This window comes from Chinchilla lanigera, unplaced genomic scaffold (assembly GCF_000276665.1).
Source record: "Chinchilla lanigera isolate Chin_1 unplaced genomic scaffold, ChiLan1.0 scaffold00042, whole genome shotgun sequence".
Taxonomy (NCBI): Eukaryota; Metazoa; Chordata; class Mammalia; order Rodentia; family Chinchillidae; genus Chinchilla; species Chinchilla lanigera.
The window spans coordinates 1,019,989-1,040,343 of record NW_004955443.1 but is presented as its reverse complement, the minus strand read 5'-3'; the positions used below and the strand labels follow the sequence as shown (position 1 = coordinate 1,040,343).

Below are 20,355 nucleotides of genomic sequence, written 5' to 3'. Positions count from 1 at the left end.
AGGATTGAAATTTTATTTTCTTCTAAGGAAAAAGGCTTTTTGAACTTTATGGCTAAAGGGAATATTTCAAAGAATAAAAGTAATATTCTAATAAAGGAATATTTGAATATATAAAATAGAGGAATGTAAGAAGTTTCTAAATAATATGGTTCTGGATAGTTTAAATGAAATAAAAGGGTTAGCATCAAGGAAAAAAGGCACTCAAGGTTTACAACTTATTTTGAGTTTTGTTTGAATCTAATGTTCATATTTGGTTATACAAAATGATAGATGCTTAAAACACATTAACTATGAATTTTCTCTTAATTTTTTTAACTTTTAAAAAGAACACAGCACTTTCTGTTTTGTCATATTTTGTTGCACAATTCAAGACTGTCCTACTCAAATAAGTACTATTATATATTTCATAAAACCTTACATTTATTAAAGGATGTCCCTAGGTGATGTCTAGAAGGGCGATAAATAGTTCATTCGGGTTTATTAGATTGTAGTATTATTCTATTTTGTAATGTAAAAGATTGGCTTATACAAACCCATAAGAAGGCACAAGTCATTTGCCTTTTTTACTTTAGACCCTGAAGTAACTTACTGACAGCTGTCTCTGTGTGTGTTGCAGGGCTGCCAATTTATATTTCCTCTTCCTGGTTGTCCTGAACTGGGTACCTCTGGTAGAAGCCTTCCAAAAGGAAATTACCATGCTGCCTCTGGTAGTGGTCCTTACAATTATTGCAATTAAAGATGGCTTGGAAGATTACCGAAAATACAAAATTGACAAACGCATCAACAATTTAGTAACTAAAGTTTATGATAGGTAAGTACAGTGGGAGTTTCCATAGGGAATATACATATATCATTTAGAAATGGATTACTTTTTCACACCCTAGGTGTGGCCAGGACCCTTTTTGAATTGTTGTTTACAATTTACAATCCTACAGCGAGTTCAAGTCAGGTGTCAGAGGAAAACAGAAGTGCGTAAGCCATTGCCTACTCAGGACTTGACAAAACAAAAGTTTCTATGACTCATGTATAGTGGAGTCAAAGAATTACATTTTGAACCATCAGAAGGAAAGCATATAGGTAGTTCAACTCTAGATGCCATAATCTAGGGTTAGGAATAGCATAGGATATGAATAACAAGAATGAACTTGAGTGGATATGAAAAAAATAGGACTAAATATGAAAAGAGAAAACAAGAGCTGCTTATGGGGGAAAGGGATTGTGAAAAGTGAAGAAGTCTTTTTTGTGCATAAAACGACTCATTCCATTGTAACAAAACAACATTTATAAGAGGAAGTCTATTTATGAGCATATTTTATATTTCTAGTATTTCTGAAATAGAAAGTCTAGTCAAGAACAAAATCAGTAACTATAATTATAATTACATGCAAATCTTACAGTTTTATTTTTATAAGTAAGTTAATACTTAGTAAACAGTATGGGCAAGTATAACTTGTCTTTAATTTTATAAGAACCATAGCAGAAAAGGTTAGGAAAGGCATGTTTGAAGAAGTGATTTTTAGGCTAAAACTTGCAGAATTGTGGATTTTGTTCATTATTAGATTTTTTTCAATAGCGTTCACAACATTTGTTTTAAAATCTACCAAATGAAGAAAAGATCTGTTTCTTCTTTGGAAGTTGATATGAGATACTTGAATTAATTTAGTTAATTTTTCTTATACTTATATCTACTCTAAAGGAAGCAGAAAAACTGATGTATTCAATCAATGAAATATTACAGTATAAGTCCATGACTTGCACTTTAAGCTCATAGAATGCTTTACTCTAACAATTCTATGACTTATTCATTAATGTTCATGTACTTTTAGTGAACCAGAGAAAGAGGTAAGAGGTTAATACTGAGTTTTACCTTAAAAGAGTAGCTGTAAGAAATAACACTTTAAAATGATTATATAATGACCAAAGTCTAGATTCAATCAATTTTAAGATCACTCACATACTAACAAATTTAGCAAATGGAAAAAATGCTGATTATATACACTTCTATATATAAATCCTTGTGTACAACAATTGCCTAGTGCTAGTCTACAGCTAACACGTAGACTAGATAATGTTATCATATGTAACGTATGTGCTTCTCTAGGTTCTAAACTATATTAATTCTAATTATCTTACTTAATATCTGTGTAACCTGAGGCAAAATAAATTAGCTAAACTTAAATGACTAGTCAGTTTCCTTCATTATGAATACAATGATAAGACAGCAAACATTGTAATTAGACCTAAATATTAAATAAAATTTATTCATCAAAATTACGATTGCAACCTAATAATAACTAGCTAGAGTTTATGTTGGCCACATCATAATCAACATTTGAGAATTTTTAATAACATTGTACTACTTTTTTAGCTATTAAAATTGTCCGGTGGAAGGCACAGAATAACTTTTTCTTCAGGTGTCCTTTTAGACATAGTCCAGATCTATTTTGGATAGTTTGCGTGTAAGCTTAAGGATGAACAGTACTATCCCAGTCATTTACTTAAAGGCAATTCTAAGATATCAGCTTAAATTGCATTTCATTAGAGATTTAGATAATTTTAGGTCTTTTTAATCTACATTCTATGTAATTTACTTTTGTTCATTGCTTTGAAGAAATAACTTATATTTCCTCCCAATTGTTCTTAGAGCAATTATGCTAAGCTTACAAAGAAATAAAGGTAGGCTATAAAAATCATGCTTGTTGATCTAAATACGCTAACTTAAATTCTTATGAATACAAAGAAATCATTTAAGAGAACAAATTATTTCACAGAACAATGAAAGTGAAAGTATGGGGCTATTAAATTGAGGAAGCTTTGGAAGACTATTAACATTTCTATGCAGATAATTTCGTTCTTACTTGTAATATGTAGTCTTTCACAAGGTGCTTAATTTCTATGGGTAAACATCATTTAAAAGAACAAGCACTAGTTTAGATATTAACATTTAAGTTCTGTTATACCCCGGTTAAATTTGAATGATCTGGTGTAGAAAACCTAACTTTCTTAAGATTACCTTTAAAGTAGAAACCATTTGTAAGGTTTTAAGTTTTTTCATAATAGAAATGTTTTGAAAATAACACCAAGAATCATTCATTAAATTTGAGTGTCCATTATGTGCTTGGCACCAAGAGATTTGGAAATTTAAACAAGAAATACATATGCTGCCTGCCCTCAAAGAGTGAGCATTCTTGTTCCACCTCCAAAAGTCACCATGTTGTTGATATTAGAAATTTCAAACATTAGCTAATCTTAACAGTTTAAGAGTACTATCTGATAAGTTCATAAAATCCCATGAGGTTTAAAATAATTCCAAGTATCAGTGGCCTTCTAAGATAATTAATGCAGGGGCTGAGGATTTAGCTCAGCGGCACAGCACCTGCCTGGCAAGAGCAAGGTTGTGAGTTCGATTCCCGGTACTGGAAAAAAAAAACAAAACAAAAAGATAATTAATGCATGCCACTTGAAAAAGCAGTAGTTCTTTGCATTTGCTTTTCAGGGCACAATTAACCATGTTGCATTTGGTGGTCTTCAGAAGTGACTGTAGCTGGCAGGAAATTAGTGACTGAGTGGACTCTGGAAGGACCTGCCTTGCCCAAAACCCCACAGCCACTTAGCAACTGTGTGACTGTGAGCAAGTTACATAGCCCATTAAGGACAATATTTGCTTATTTATGAAAGAGTTCCCTTGTGTATCTATAATACCAACCACAGAACATTGAATTAGTGGATCTATAGAGAGCATCTTATAAGTCTGTTCTTGTATTCAAGGATAATTCATTTGTTTATTATAAATTTGTTTTAATTTTTTGGAAACATACTTTAAAAATCAAAAAGAATGATTCATACCCCCACTTTTTCTCTCTAGAGTATTTTTAAACTTTTTTATTTTAGAGATAGCATCTCAGTATGTAGTCCAGGTTGGCTTTGATCTCACAGTGACCCTTCCACCTCATCCTCCCAACTACAGGAATTACGACCATGCACCACCATGGCCAGCTCTCTTTAAATCTTATAAAGGAAAAAGTAGATGCCCACATGCCACACCCCTTATTTTTATTTCTCTCTCTACACCTTTACCAATTGCCACTCAAGTGAAGACACTGTTAATAGTTGAATTTATATTCCTAATTTCTCCCCATGCTTATGGAACAGAGCTGTTTACTACTAAACTCAGAAAGAAGCAAATTGGGCACAGAAGTTTTCCTGAGGGAGGGGCTGTGAGCACTGTATCCTGACCAGTGAGAGTCACACATAGCACAGACAGCTAAGTAGAAACAAGAAATTCTAGTTGTGCACTTAGGTTCTGGGAGAAGAAGAAAGTTCTTTTCCTAGCTTTAATTCTGTATCCAGGAAGCAACTGCATCCTCATTTTGCACCACCGCCATTGTAAATGTTTCTAATTAGTGAAATGTGGCAGTGAGCTAGCACTGCATCTAGCTTGGTAGATGCACTCTGTCATGCCTCTTTGTTCCTTGTGTCACACGAGCAGTTGGACTGCTGCACTGTCCCCGCTCTCATCACCTGCCTCCGTTGCAATCACACCTCACAGCGGTTCAGGTGTCACTCCTCCAGGGCTACACACTACTCCTGTTTGCTCCCATAGCACTTGTACACACCTCTGTCTTATGAAATTGCTATTTGTGTCTTGACCATAAATTCTTTACAGTAGGGACCATATCTTAATCAGTTTTATATCCTTAGAAGCTCATGTGGTATTGACATTAATATAGTATGTTTATTGGACAGAACTAGCTAGCTTTTGAGATGACCTGTTTTTAAACATCCTGATATGTGCTCTAAATGAGAAAAAACAGAATGAATTTAATTATAAAACTTGCTTCATTTGAATTTTGTTCCAATATAGCATAAACATATTCCTTAGAGGAACCCTACTGTTTATCTTCAAAAGAGAAAGCAAAACCCTTACCTCTAATGTTCAAATCTGTCTTCTTTCCTTACCTTCATGAATTCTCAGAAAATTTCTACTTAGCCTTTCATATAGAAGTTGAAATTATTTACCATGAATTGCGTATCTGATTCATTTTTTCAACATCCACCTCTTTGCTTTCTTTCTTCTGATCATAGATAAAGAGAAGAGTCGCTTTCACATCACATTAATAATACTCTTTCCATTTGAATTCTTAACCTTGTTCCTTGTTGCTTCTCTATAGCTTCAACTGCCTTTTTCCACTCTGTCTTCTGTCTTTTACCTTGCTCTTCTCCATGAACTTCTTCCCTATATCCTGTGTGCATGCCCTGTTCTCTCCTCTGTATTTCTCTTTGACTTACTTTCATTTGCAGCAGCTACTTCCACTCTTTATTCTCTGATAGTCAAACTACTGGACACGTGCAACTTTCCAACTTCAAAGCATTCCCTGATTCACCAGAGGCCATATTTTCCTCCTGTACTCTCCCCCAGCAATTTTATGTTACCAGCTTTTCCCAAGGTCAACAGACCTGCTAATGACCAAATACCATTGGGCACTTTGGTCCTTACTATAGAGAATTCCTCTGTGGCTTTTTGACTATGATTACTTCCTCTTTGAAATTTTCTTCTTTGATATCACTTCCTTTTGGGTCTTCTTCCACTTCTCTATCAGCGTGAAATTTTCCTAAGGAATCTTATATCCTTACCTGGTATCAATTGCTGTCTTTGGACCTCAGACTTCCAAATCTGTATCTCTATTTGTGAGCTCTAGAGTGGAAGGCTCAATCTGCTTAACATCTTCAACTGTAAATCCCACATCAGGTAAAATCTCAAACTGCATTTGTTATGCCTCCTGTGGTGCAACCGGTTGCTTCTAAATCTGAGGCATGGCCAAAGACACCACCTGTTGCCCCATCATACAAGTTAGAAACCATAGCGTTAACCTTGATAAATCCTTTCCAGAGTGTAAGTCTCTGATATCCAAATAATTCTTCACTTCGTCTCCTTCTGTTTATCTGTGTTGCTCCTGCCTTCATTCTGATTGTCTTCATCCCTCCCTTAAATCATTGCAGTATCTTTCCATTGGTCTCTTGGGTGTTGTATCAGTCAGGGTTTACTAGAGGAACAGATATAATACAAGATAAACAAATGTACAAGGAATTACAAGTTTGGCTTACAATGGTCAGCTACAGAGTTGGATGAGGAAGCGTGCAGAGGGTGTGTGCATGCTGGAGATTGAAGAGCCCAGCCCCGGGCCTGGAGCTCGCTGTAGTGTCCGTGCAAGTCCGTATCAAAAGGCTGATGGGTCTGCGACGAATGCTGAAGAATCTATGATGAAAGCCGGAGAGCCAGCACCAGAAGGCTGAAGAGTCCAGACGGAAGCCCAACAGTCTGCACCAGAAGCCAGGAGACGACCAAGCTGAAGGCGAAGACCAGAGCTCCTCCAAAGAACCAGCAGCCGGTCCTTCCTCAATTCCTTTTTTTATTCAGTCTACCCACTCTGGGGAGGTGGGGGTCATCCTCCACACCCACACCCTCTGCTCACCTGCCTCTTGCACAGGCTCAGGATGAATATAAAGTAAGCACCCTGGACCCCTTCTGAGTTGCATAGTTAACCTTCTAAACTTCTCAAATTAACACAATAAACAACATCCCAGAAGGGTAAGGGAGTGTCCTTTTCACCCCGAGGCAGAACTCCTGAGGTACTTAGCCAAACCTCTAGACTCCCCAAGTTGGCACAATGTATCACCCATAACAGTTGTTTTCATTGCTAAGTAGGCTGCTGCCAGGCAGCATTATTATGTAACATTATTATGTTACAGGAGTGAGTAAACAGAGGTAAGATCGCACCGTTCATCTTGTGTATTTTCAGGGACACTCCACGTTCTGTGGAATGCAGTCCCTATTCCAGGTATGCTATATGGGACAGAACTTTCAAAATGCGATCCCTGCCTGGCGTTTTGATCTGCCAGTGCTTCCCTCCATGGAAGAATGAACTGCTATGCAGAGGCATTAGGGAAGAGTTTGGAAAAGACCAATGAGTGATTGATTTGCCTCCATAAACTAACAAACTATTTAGGTAATGAAGGATTCCTCTCAATTGGATCCAAACTCTGCCTTCGGTTTTGGGAAAACTATATCCTGAAAATGTCTTTTTTACATTTATTTAGCCCTTCAAGGAAAATATTTCTTGAAACATCTGATATAGTTTGTATAGCAGAAGATGTACGAGTATTGGTGGCATTCCACTTAATCTAATAAAAAATTTTTAATATATAAGTCATACAGTTTTGGAAATGTTTGACAGTGAATGTGAATATTTAGCCCCATAAATATAATAGGAAATAAATAACTTTTCTTTTTAAATAAGTACATTTTGTGACAAACGTGGATACCTGGGGCACAGTAGGGGAATGTGACAGATGTTTGTCAGGTATATTTGTTAGTGATCTTGCGTATGAAATGCTATTTACCTAGCTGACAGGACATTTTACTGTACAGATTCCTCATTCCCCTGCAAGGAAAATGGTTCTTAGAGCATAATGAATGTTTTTGGCCTGAAAGGCAAGAGAATTTTGGCATGATCCTTAACATGAGGCAAAATCTTTAACCTAAAATGGTGTGTCTTTCCTTTAAAAAGATGCCTAGAATGGAAAAACTATGAAAAAGGAAAAACTTTGAAAAGGGGTGAAATTTGCCATTCTCCTTTCCAAGGATCAGGAGTCAACTCAGGACTATTTTAAGAACACAGTTGTCTCTCAGGATCTGAGAAGGGAGGGGGTTGAGTGGGACTGGTTCTAGAACCCCCACAGGGAAGCTCAAATCCCTCATGTAAAACATAAGTATTTGCACATAAAACCCGCTCACATCTTCCTGCGTTCTTTAGATCGTCTCTAGAGTACCAATGATACATAGTACAATGCTAATGTTATGCAAATAGTTGTTGTACTGTATTATTTCTGGAATAATGACAAAAAGTCTTTACATGTTCAATACTGACATAATTTTTCTAATAAATACTTTCAACCCATCACTGATTGAATCCTCAGATGTGGAGAGCCAACTTTATTCCTATTAAATGATAACTAGAGATGTCAATATGGTGGTATAATGATTTTTAAAATGCTATGTCTTAATAATTTATTTCACTTTGTTTTGCTTATTTATTCTTCCTGTCTCGTGATGAGAAGCTCTCTGAGAGCAGATGATGTGACCTCTGTCCCCCCACCCCCACAGAGCAGTGGGCAGGAATTGCTCTGCCTGATGAATGGTAACAATTTTACTCTAGAATGACACTAGAATAATGCATAATGGTTCAAAATCCTACGGGCAAAAAAAGAACTAAAAGATATGTTTGATAGCTTAGTAACTAAATTTTCAGATGAAGCGTTTGTGGAATTTAGGCTTTACCAATTCTGAACTTCCCTTTTACCATCTGATAGTTTAAACATACTTGAAATTATCTACTAAAATTAAAAATGACTTTGTTTTCAGCTGAGTGTATTATTAAAATTTTCTCTTTTAAATTTTAGGAAAGAGAAAAAATACATTGATTGCTGTTGGAAAAACGTCACCGTTGGGGACTTCATTCGCCTCTCCTGTAATGAGATCATCCCCGCAGATATGGTGTTACTCTGTTCCACCGATCCCGATGGAATCTGCCACATTGAGACTTCCGGTCTTGATGGAGAGAGCAATTTAAAGCAGAGGCAGGTGGTGCGGGGCTGTGCAGAGCAGGTAAATCATGGCTTCTTGGCTGGTGATTTACTAACTTTTTTCCTGGAAAATGACTGAGCTCATTTCCACAATACAAATCAAGATTTCAAAATTCATCTTCACCACTGACAAAATAGAATCCCTGAAGATTTAATCCACTTTTCAGATAACAGTGGATGTGCACTATATTTTTTAGATAATAGTATAATATGATTTTGAAGTTCAAACACTTTAACCTGACAATCGTATTTGCTGCAACAGATTTATAAAAACCTGACAGAGTTAACCTGCAACTTGGGAAATTATTTCGGAATGGAAATGATCATCTGCTGATTTGTTTTTCTTAATCGTGTATGTCATTGCTCATATTATGTTGACCGTTAGTCCTAAAAATCTATTTTACTTACATATCAAAGCATTTTAAAACTTTTGTGGCTCGTCATGCCACATAATTTCTGAATCTTTGGCTCCACTGTGCTGAGGGAAGCAGGAACTTTGCAGGTAGATTGACGTGAATTTGAGCGACTCTCAGCTCTACCGTGAGTTACTGTGTGACTTCGGGCAACTCAGACACTTTACACTGCCATTTTATTTCAAAATGGAAATTATATTTCCCTCACAAAGCTGTCATAAGACTCATGTAAAATCATCGTGCTAGTTTCCCTTCTCTTTTTGTGGAAGCACTTTAGGTAAAGTATTTAAAAATTGAATGGTCTTTTTTGGTGACTACTATTAAGTTGTGATTTCTTCATCATATACTGGTAAATAAAACAGTTTGTGCCTCTTAATACCACTATCTTTAATAGAGTTCATCTTACACTTGGGCCCATCTTTCTGCCTACGGATTTCATTGATAACCTCTGTGATTGATGTGCTCCTGAGCTTTCTGTCACTGTAATTAGCAGTCCTAAGATGATAGCAAAAATTTTGCCTGACTCAAAATTTTTTATGCCACTACTTGCCTACCTTGAGGTTGATGCCAGTTGGTTAAATTAAAGCACATTTCATGTTCGATCAAGGATGAGACCTCTAGAATTTAATGATCTCAACTATAGTTGTGGTCCAAGCACCTCTTAAAAATCTTAGAAAATTCTTATGTCTGTCTGTCCTCACCTGTTGTTTAGGTTGAATTGTAGTATTTATCTCTTGGGCTTGTCAAAAAGTAATCAGTACATCATTGTAAAGTACATGATATATTGCTGGGTGTGGTGGTGCACATCTGCAATCCCAGCACTTAGGAGGCTGAGGCAGGAGGACTGTTGAGAGTTCAAGGCCAGCCTGGGCTACAAACTGAGTTCAAGACCAGTCTGAAGTGCATAGTGAGACCCTGTGTCAAAAAGACAAAAAAATGAAATTAAAAAATAAAGTACATGATATAGATTCTAGCATATTAAAAAGACTCATTAAACATTAATTATTAGCAAACTAAATCATGCAACTTTCATTTTCCATGTTTATTGTGAGATATATGTATATATTACTATTTTATGAGCTAAGTTAATATCAATAATGAAAAGCCACACAAAAATAGAAGAAAGTGCAAAAAGTTAATGTGGCTTGTTCTTCATGAAAACACATCTTATAAAAGTATTTTGCTTCAGTATTCATTAGTTTCATAAAACATTCTAAAATTAATTTTCTTGACCCATTAGACAATTTAGATATTGATGTCCTGCCTATTTTAAAATTTTTATTTATGAAATTTGACTGAATAGAATGCATGTACACTTAAGATATTTGCATATTCTCTCCACCTCAGAACTATCTGTGGTTAAAGACGAACAAGAGAAGTACTTTCAGTGGTTTATTGATGAAAAAGCACTTATGAGTAGAAGCCCTCTTCTTCAGAGTGCTGAATGGACTCTAATATCTGATTCCCATCACTTGCAGATGTCCATTAGAGCTCTAGACTATTCTGATCCCAGTTAGGATCCCATAATTATGCCTGTATTTTCTTTTGTCTGGGAAATTTATGGCATAAGTCTCAATGGCCAAAAACCTTAATATAATCCCAAGGATTAGTAATAAAATACTAGTAGTATTAGTAATACTAATACAAACTAGTAATATTAATAATAAAATAGTTGTATATCAAAGGCTTTATCTTGACTTTTTTTGTGTGTGTAATTCTTCTTCTTTTTGTGATTCTTTTAAAAATATTTTTAGGACTCTGAAGTTGATCCTGAGAAGTTCTCCAGTAGGATAGAATGTGAAAGTCCAAACAATGACCTCAGCAGATTCCGAGGCTTCCTGTGAGTGATACCTGACCTCTTTTTGTGGGCATGAATGGAATTGTCCTTAACTCAATAAACTTTTGTGTGCTTATACCCAAGTGATATTGTTAGAGGCCATAAGTTTAGCCATCAATACAATAGGCTTATCTTAATCATTTGATCGATATTTACCTCTCTATATATATTTAAAACAACAACAATCAAACCTTGCTCTTATAATCATGGAATCTCTTGCAGAGGTACAACAGTATCTTTCACAGTGCCCTTATTAAGCCCAGGACATATTAATGCTTACAAGGAGGTAATTGGACAGAACTGATAAATTATATGCTAGGGTAAGGTCCTTCTTCAGATGTAGAATACCAGGTGGACAATTCTGACTGGCAAAAATTGGCCAGTGATTTGAAAATATATCTAAGAAAGATAATAGGAAGCCATGACAGTATTCATTCTGGAGGCTTCCAGTGGCACCCACATTCTTTTTCAAAGTCAGCTAGAATTTGGGGTCTTGCCTGACTTTCTTTAAGCTAGGCATCTTCCACTGCAGTGCATTATGACTCTGAGTCAAGGTATTTACTTTCTTTGAACCTGGCTTTTACAAAGAGACAATTAACCCTACTTCACAGTAGTAAGTCATAGCAAGAGAAAAATTCCCAGCTCATTTTGCATTAGTACATATCTGCTGTATGTGATGCTTACATTTATCTTAGGGAGCAGGTCCATGTATTTAGCATATCTTGATTCTGTTTATACCCCTTCCACTCCATCGCTTCCTCCTTCCCTCTGACTGGACTCCTTTCCCACATTTTCATCCTTTTTTTCTTTGGTTCACGTTTGGAATGTATAATGATTACATTCACTGTGGGTGGTTGGCATACATACATGGTACATTATAAATCTTTTTTTTTTTTTTATTTTAAGGATAAAAGGAGGGAAACATTAACAGACATACAACATTTTACAACATATCACAAGCACAATACAGACAATACAGAGTTACAAACAAAGTGGTAGGGAATTAACAATGGTGGTTGTATTACATATTGATATCTTCAAAGTGGCCATTATAAATCTTTTTATATCCCCCTCGTGCTCCATCTTTTGCTCCTCTTTTCATTTGCATAAATTCTATTTCCTTGATTCCTTCTATCACTATTTGACTCTTTACTCTGTACTTGGATTGGATTACTCAAATGAGAGAAAATATATTGTATTTAAGCTTGTGTGTCTTATGTGTCTTTATTTCAAGCTGTATCCATTTTCCTACAAATGTCTCAAATTTAGTCTTCGTCAAAGCCAAGTGATATTCCATTATGTATGGATATCACATTTTCTTTGTCCTGTTTGTATGTTGATGGACATATAGAGTGCTTCCAAGATTTAACTATTATGAATTGTACTGCTGTGAACATTAGTATACATACATCACTGTAACATGATATCTTTAACTCTTTAGGAAGATACCTAGGAGATGAATAGCTGGGTCAAATGGAATTCCTATTTTAGTTTTTAAAGAAGTCTGCACATTGATTTCCATAATGGTTATACCATTTTACACCTCACCACCACCACCAAAAAGTTAAAAGGGTTCCTCATTTACAATAGCCATACCAGCATTTGCTATGGATTAATTTCTTGATGATTGCCATTCTTTCTCATTTTTTGAGACTGGGATTATCCTGATGTCATTATCTTGATACTAAAAGCATATAAAAACAGTCATATCCATTATGAACATAAATGCAAACATTCTACACAAAATTATAGGAAATCAAATCCAACAGTTGTAAAAAGGATAATGTGTCATAACCTAGACTTATTGCAAAAATGTATGGTTGGTTTAACATTTAAAATCAAATATTAACACTGCATTATTCAATATACTAAACAAAAGAAAAAAGAAAAACCAGATAATCATCTCACAGATGTAGAGCAAGCCTTTGACCAAGTCTAATTTCCATTTCTGCAAACAAGAAATAGAAGGGAGCTTGTTGTTCAACTTAATGAAAAGGTTCTGTAAAAAAAACCTATAGCTAGCATCATGCATTAGTGAAAGACTAAGGCTTGGCCCCAAGATCAGAAATGAAGTGCGGATGTTTCCTATCACTGCATGTACTGGAGATCATACTGAGGTTCTGGCTAACACATTTAGTCAGGAAAAGGAAATAGAAGGCAGCCGATAAGAAAGAGAAAGTAAGAAAGAAAGACAGAAAGAAAGAAGAAAGGAAGAAAGGAAAGAAAGAAAGAAGAAAGAGAAAGAAAGAAAAGAAAGGGAAAGATGGAGGAAGAGTGGGAGAGAAAGAAAGAGAAAGAAGAAAAGAGAAAGAAAGAAAGAAGGAAGGAAGGAAAGAAATAAGATTTTTCTTCATAGATGATGTGATGGTCTTTATAGAAAATCTGATGAAATCCACAGATTTCAAGAAAGCTACAAAAAAAGAAATAGAACTAACAAGTGAGTTTAGCAATGTTATACAATCAAGATAAATAAACTAAAATCAGTTATATTTCTGTATACTGACTGAGCTATCAGATATTGAAATTTTTAAAATATAATTTATAATATCAGAAAAGTAAAATATTGGAGGATAAATTTGAAAGAAGACATGAAGGACCTGTAGACTGAAAACAACTATAGACTACTGAGAGAAATGAAGACCTAAACAGATAGAGAGATGTATATTGTTCATGGGTCAAGACTCCACACTGTTATCATCATTTTCCCCAAAACAGAACTATATATTCAGTGCAATAGCAATAAAAATTCTAGCAAAAATTTTTTGGAAATTAATTAGCTTATTCTAAAATTGATATGGAGATGTAGTGAACCTATAGTAAGTGAAACAATTTTGGAAGAGAAGAAGAAACTTAAGAATAACACCATATGGTTTTCTGTTTTTTTTTTTTTTTTTTTTTTGGTTTTTCTCCGGTACCGGGAACCGAACTCACGACCTTGCGCTTGCCAGGCAGGCGCTTTTGCCGCTGAGCTAAATCCCCAGCCCCACCATATGGTTTTCAAGACTTTCCATGAAAGTCCTGGGAGCAAGACAGTGTCACATTGGCATAAAGACAAACCAGTGGGTAAATGTAAAAGGTTATAGAGTCCAGAAATAGACCTATGCATTTACGAAGAACTGGGTTTTGACAGGGGTGCGAGAGCAGTTTAGTGGAGAAAGGTGTGATGCTGGAACAGCTGGATAGCTACATTTTTAAAAAAATTAACTTCAATCGATAGCTTTTTCCAATCAAACATTAATTTAAATATGCACCCTAGACTGAAGTGTAAACTAAAATTATAAAACTATTAGAAAAAATATACAGGAAATCTTTGTTACCTTATATCATACAATGATTTCTTATATACAACACCAAAAGCACCGCATAAAAGGACAAAAATAAGCATGTAAAAGAATTTCTCAAAATTAAAAACTTCTGCTGAACAAGTGATACTGTTAAGAGAATGGAAAGACGAATCACAAGATGGAAGGAAATGCTTGTGATGCACGCATTTGACCCAGGGCTTATGTTTAGAATACCTGTACATCCTGCTGGCTTTCTGGCTGTACAAACTGTTACTTGCCTCTGGGTTCCTGCACACTGTGTTTATCTGTCCTTTGGTGGTCATAGGCAACAGGATCCTCAGGTGTTAGTACGCCTCGTGGTTTGCTGCGCTGGTTCCTGGTTCCGTTAGCATGGGCTTTGTGCTGGAGTCCTCGGCTGCCGCCTTCCCCTGTGTGCAGACTGGTCTGGCTCTGTTGATGATCATCCTAGTAGCTGACCTCCACAATTCTGGAGAAACATTTAATAAGAGAATCCACCCTAAATGGACAGTGATTTTTCTGAGGAATTATTTTGATCCACCAAAATAGCTCTTTATTTTGTACCTGTTTTGTGGTTTGTTTTCAAAACCAACAAAAATTGAGATGCTCAAGCTCACTGTGTATATCACACATTTTCTGATCTTACTCTTGGATAAAACTGATGTATTTCCCTAAATCTATATGCTCAATATCAAATTTCTATCATGATGTCTATATCTTTATTATTCTTACATATTTTGTTGTCAAGCAACCCCTTTTAGACAATAGGAGTTGAAACTGTGTATGTTTGCCATGCACATAAATTGGATCTTACCTGACTTCTGGAATAGAGAGAGCATGTGACAGTCAGTACTTCCATTTTCAGAATACCGAACAGTGTGTATCTGACAGGATTGTGTTATGTAGCTTGTATTAGGTGTGCTAAAATAGAAGCTAGCTTTTCTAAAGGTGGTACCTTTAAAGTCATATAACAGTGGAAAATAAGGCTTCCAGGGGAGGAAAGTTCATTCTAAGGAATTTCAGAAATGCTGGTTTTATGTGTTAAATCTGTTCCTGTAAGGACTCTACAGAAAAAAATGCCACATCAGTGAGAATAAGTTGAAGCTTGCCTGGGCAAGCTAAATGTAAAAGGGTGTGTTGGGACCTGATTTCTCCATCTGTATAACTGGGAGTTGAATTAAACTCAGCATACTTCTATCACTAATCACCTCTTTGTGCATAAGCTTGTGTATGTGGAGAAATGGAAACAAATACTGTTTTAAGACAGTATTTGCAAACTATGGGGGTAAAGTGATAATCTGTTTTCTTCGTTCTTTGAGTTTTTCTTTTCTTTGTAATTTCAGAGAGCAAGGATAGCAGATACGTCGACAGTGTTTACATATGCAAGGCAGAAGCAACAACTTATGCACTGAGGTGTATTGCTTAGAAAACAATCTAATTTTAAAGCTGAAAGTATGAGGACAATTTCAGCATAAGTGAAAAATAATACTCTTTGTTGTTTGACTATTCCAATAATTTTGCTCTGGGCTTTTTGTCACTAGTTTAGTCAAGCAACTGCTTTGATCATTTTTCAGCTCTTTATCACAGAAATTTTGAAACATGGAAAGGTGGGAGGAAAAACATAATAAACACCAAGGAGCATTGCACACCTTAACTATTTCACAGTCTTGCCCGCCTGGTTTTAACTGTCCCATTTCCTTCCCACCTCTGCACTGCACCATCTTCCTATAAATGCTTCACTATATACATACAACAGATAGAGACGTCAAACACCATAGCACCATTATCACATCCAAGGGGAATAAAGCCATTGCTTACTCACATGCCAGGACTTTGTTCAAATTTCCACAGTTGTTTCAAAAATATTTTTAATACTTCTTTTATTCATACAAGATCAAAGCAAAGTCTATAAATTACGTTTGGCTGATAACTTCTTAAATTTCCTCTCCCAAGAAATTGGCTTCTTAGCTTATAAAATTTACCATCTTCTGCATTGAGCTGATTGTCTCCTCCCTATGCTGAGCTCACCCCTTTCTCACCCCATACCATTCATTTCTTGAGTAAAACACACCATTTTGCTCACAGAATTTACTATATTTTTTATTTGACTGAATGCATCCTTGCACTGATATTTCTCGGTCCTCTTACCTTCTATCACTTGTCAAGGGTTGCTTTCAGAATTCATTGACAGAAATTAATTTTCTCCCTAGAAAATAACAAATATAGATAGATGTATAAATATTTCCATCCTCAGTACTGTATACGACATTAGAGGTTTCATCTCTAGTGCCTTGATAAAAGGCTTGTGGGGCTCGTGGCTTCCTTTCCCATACATCAGGCAGCTGTGAATTCCCTTCTCCCATTGCCAGACTGGTGGTGTTAGCTTTACCCTTTCATTACAAAGCTCGCTACCAGCTTTTCTCCTCACTGTTCTGTACCTTGATTTCAGCCAACTTGAAAATGATAATTTTCTAATTCTATTAATAATTTTTCCCACATCAGCTATTAACTGTATACTAGAAATTCAGTGTATGCTAGAAAGGTAGATCCTTATTTGGAATGTTTCTGAGTTTTTATAGAACAGAGATTGACAAACAATGACTAATGGAAAGCAATGGAGTTAGAAACTTGTGGTAGTTTCCTCCTACCCAAAGCCCATAACTGAAACCACAAAAGCAAATGAACCAGATTTGAAACCTTTCCTATGAAAGGCCTAATTTTTTCCTCTGAGTCCGAAACACTCAAGGGGCATGATTTTTATATTTATACCCTCACTTTTCCATTTTAGAATAAACCTCCATGCTGTCTTTCTTACAGAGAACATTCCAACAAACAACGTGTGGGTCTCAGCAAAGAAAATTTACTGCTCCGAGGCTGCACTATTAGAAATACAGAGGCTGTCATAGGCATTGTGGTTTATGCAGGTTGGTAATTCTCCTAATTTTCATCTCAATTAACTGTCTCTGTGCTTTTCTTCAAGGTGCAATTATTTTATTTATTCAAAATGCAGTCTAGGGAAGCAGAAAGTAAATTTTGTCTTGATAGACTTAATCAGTAGTCTCTCTTTTTTAATGCATCAGAAAAACAGACTATAGTACTGACAAAATATGTATCTGTTTTATCCAGTTGTCTGCCAGAGTCATTTTTAAAAGTATTTACTGCTGAGTTTTAATGTGTACATTTTCTGATACACTCTATTTTCTGTGTAGGCCATGAAACCAAAGCAATGCTGAACAACCCTGGGCCACGCTATAAACGTAGTAAATTAGAAAGAAGAGCAAATACAGATGTCCTCTGGTGTGTTCTGCTTCTGCTTATAATGTGTTTAACGGGTGCATTGGGTAGGTAAATTTGATTGTTTGCTAACATCTTGGCAGTAAAGTTTTCATTTTTTTCAAAGCAATATTGAAAAATGTTTGGCTTCTAGAAGGAATATTTCAATATTTTTTCCTCATGTCCTTATATATCATATTTAGGCCTGAAAATCATTAATGTAGACTATATTGATTTATACTGTGCTGTTCTGGGAAAAATGCAGGCCCAAAAGGAAGATGCTCTGCACCAAAGAGTTTTGGAAGGCAACTTTAATGTAACACTAGCATGCTGATGGAAACCAGTTCAAAATCATCAGCCCAGAGTCAGTTTTGAGTTCAGTTTAAACAGAGTTTGCAAGCAGGAAATACAGAGCTGATAGCTGGTTGTTACATGATTGGCTACATGGATTACAAGAATCAAGTCATATGTTGTCAAGCAGATTTGTCTTAAGCAGTTTTACTTAAAAGGATTTGTTTATCATTAGGTGGGAACATTCTGGGAGGGAGGGAGTCTGAGAAGAGTGGGCAGAGTTGAAAGTGTCCTTGACTGGGCTGGTGTGTTCTGGGCATAAAGTATAGGGTCCTGAAGCAAGCCAAAACAAAAACTACATATATACATATTTTAAGTTGAAAAACACAGATACTAAACCTGGGTGTGGTCAGGTAACCTGGCCAGTTATTTGGAAGAAGCAGCTGGATGCAGACAGTCAAGGCTAACTGAGCTTAGAAGTCTGACTATATGACAAGCACATGTGCATAGTCACAGGCTACTGACTGGTTTTTAATTTCTACTATAAGATTTTTATAAATTTGCCATTACAGTGTCATGGTACTGAAGGACATAGGATGAGATTTAGAGAGAGAGAGAAGAAAAGGGACATGAGACTGTCATGTTTTGAACTTGAACGTGTTTCCAAAAATAATTGGTATTCAACCAAACTCTCATCACTGCTGCTTGAGAAATAAAGTTCTATATTTACATAAGATATCTATCTATATATATAGATATAGATATACATATATATAGATAGATATATATAATGTTCTCTTCATGTCTATGTATTTTTTGAAAGGGCATGGAATCTGGTTGAGCAGATATGAAAATGTGCTCTTTTTTAATATCCCTGAATCTGATGGACATGTCATATCACCAGCATTGGCAGGATTCTATATGTTTTGGACCATGATCATTTTATTACAGGTAATTTCCATCCAGCTTATAGAATTTTAAGATCTTGCACATTATCCACCTATATTCGTGTTCTTTAGCCTACTTTAATATTTTAAAAATTGTTTGGCTCCTCAGGTCTTGATTCCCATTTCTCTCTATGTTTCCATTGAAATTGTAAAGCTTGGGCAAATATATTTCATTCAAAGTGATGTGGATTTCTACAGTGAGAAAATGGATTCTACTGTACAGTGCCGAGCCCTGAACATCACTGAGGATCTTGGACAGATTCAGTACCTCTTTTCTGATAAGACAGGAACCCTCACTGAGAATAAGATGGTTTTTCGAAGGTGCAGTGTAGCAGGATTTGATTATTGCCATGAAGAAAATGGTGAGTATTGGGTTTGCACAAAAATCACTAACATTTGTTCTTTTTGTTAACTGCTTAAATGCTGGATAATGTTAGCATTGCATTGCTATATTTAAACTTTGACTGTTTAAACTTAATTCATCCACATGGGCTTTATGTTACATTCTTGTTCCTTTAAAAGTCAGTGCATGATATACTACTAAATGATACAGTGATCTAAACAGTAAATGATAAACAAATACTAAGTGATACAGTAAAATAGATACTCAACTGTTTTGATTGTCACTTAGCATTTGTATCATCTGCTATCATTACTTCTCTCATATTGTATAATACTCCTACCATACAATATAAAGCTTATATCATCTTGCAAATTTACAGTATTGTATCATTTAGTATTTGTACCATTGTATCACTTGGTATTTGTGTTGTGATTGGTATAATCTGCTAAATAAATATTTGTTTGATGGTGTAAAAATAGTCCTAGGTAAAAGTCAAGTCAAGGAGTCTGCTGCCATGATTTCTTTAAAAGAAGAGTGACTTCAACTTGCATTTCTCTTATGGTCAGTGATGATGAGCATTTTTCATGCATCTATTGGCCATTTCTACTTCTTCGACAAAATGTCTATTCATTTTGATTGCTCATTCATTTCTGATTAGGTCTTTTATTTTGCAGGTTTAGTTTTTAAGTCATTTAGAACAAAAAAGAGAGATAAATGTGAAGTAGAGAGAAGTTCAAATTCTTTCCCACATTATATATTCCATTGTTTATAAATATTTTAATATATAATGCTAATTTATTTCATTTGTACTAAAAGTTTATATTAGTTTATTGAAAAGCAAGTTTGTGTTATCTGCTTTTTTATTTTTTGTAAGAACTTTTCTGTTTTATGTCTTGTACTCAGTAACTACTTTGAAGATAATAATACTCAGACTAATAACTATTGCTATTCTTATTTGGTTATAAAACTATGTTTTATGTTTTCATAAAATAACAAAAAAGAAGAGTAAATTACCAATGGAGGGAGAAGGTTTGGATTGGTAAGGTGACAATGATACTGCACTACAGATACTTCTGAGTATCTAATGAAACTATGGGCCATCTCTCTGAAAAATATTTTGAAAATAATCCTGAGGGAACTCCAAGTTCCTTTTAGCCCCATCATTTGGTTCCTCTATAGCCACCAATGCTTGGTTAAGAATTGAACTTCTGCCTCTAAGGAGGTGAATTTGCAAATTCCAAGGTTTTCTTTTCTTAAGAATTGAACTTTGTTAATTTTGTTCTTAATAAAAGTAATATGTGCTCCT

The 20,355-nt window shown here is 35.4% G+C and overlaps 1 protein-coding gene across 2 annotated transcripts in view; it reads left to right on the top strand.

The window, feature by feature from the left end:
- Atp10d (ATPase, class V, type 10D) overlaps positions 1-20,355 on the top strand; it is a 99,831-nt gene that overhangs the window by 32,454 nt on the left and 47,022 nt on the right. For both annotated transcript variants that reach the window (XM_013518093.1, XM_005391891.2), the window contains exons 3-9: positions 617-811; positions 8,461-8,665; positions 10,811-10,896; positions 17,013-17,119; positions 17,405-17,536; positions 18,583-18,710; positions 18,816-19,068. In XM_013518093.1, the coding sequence (XP_013373547.1) occupies positions 617-811; positions 8,461-8,665; positions 10,811-10,896; positions 17,013-17,119; positions 17,405-17,536; positions 18,583-18,710; positions 18,816-19,068 (1,106 nt within the window). The remainder of the gene's footprint in view (positions 1-616; positions 812-8,460; positions 8,666-10,810; positions 10,897-17,012; positions 17,120-17,404; positions 17,537-18,582; positions 18,711-18,815; positions 19,069-20,355) is intronic.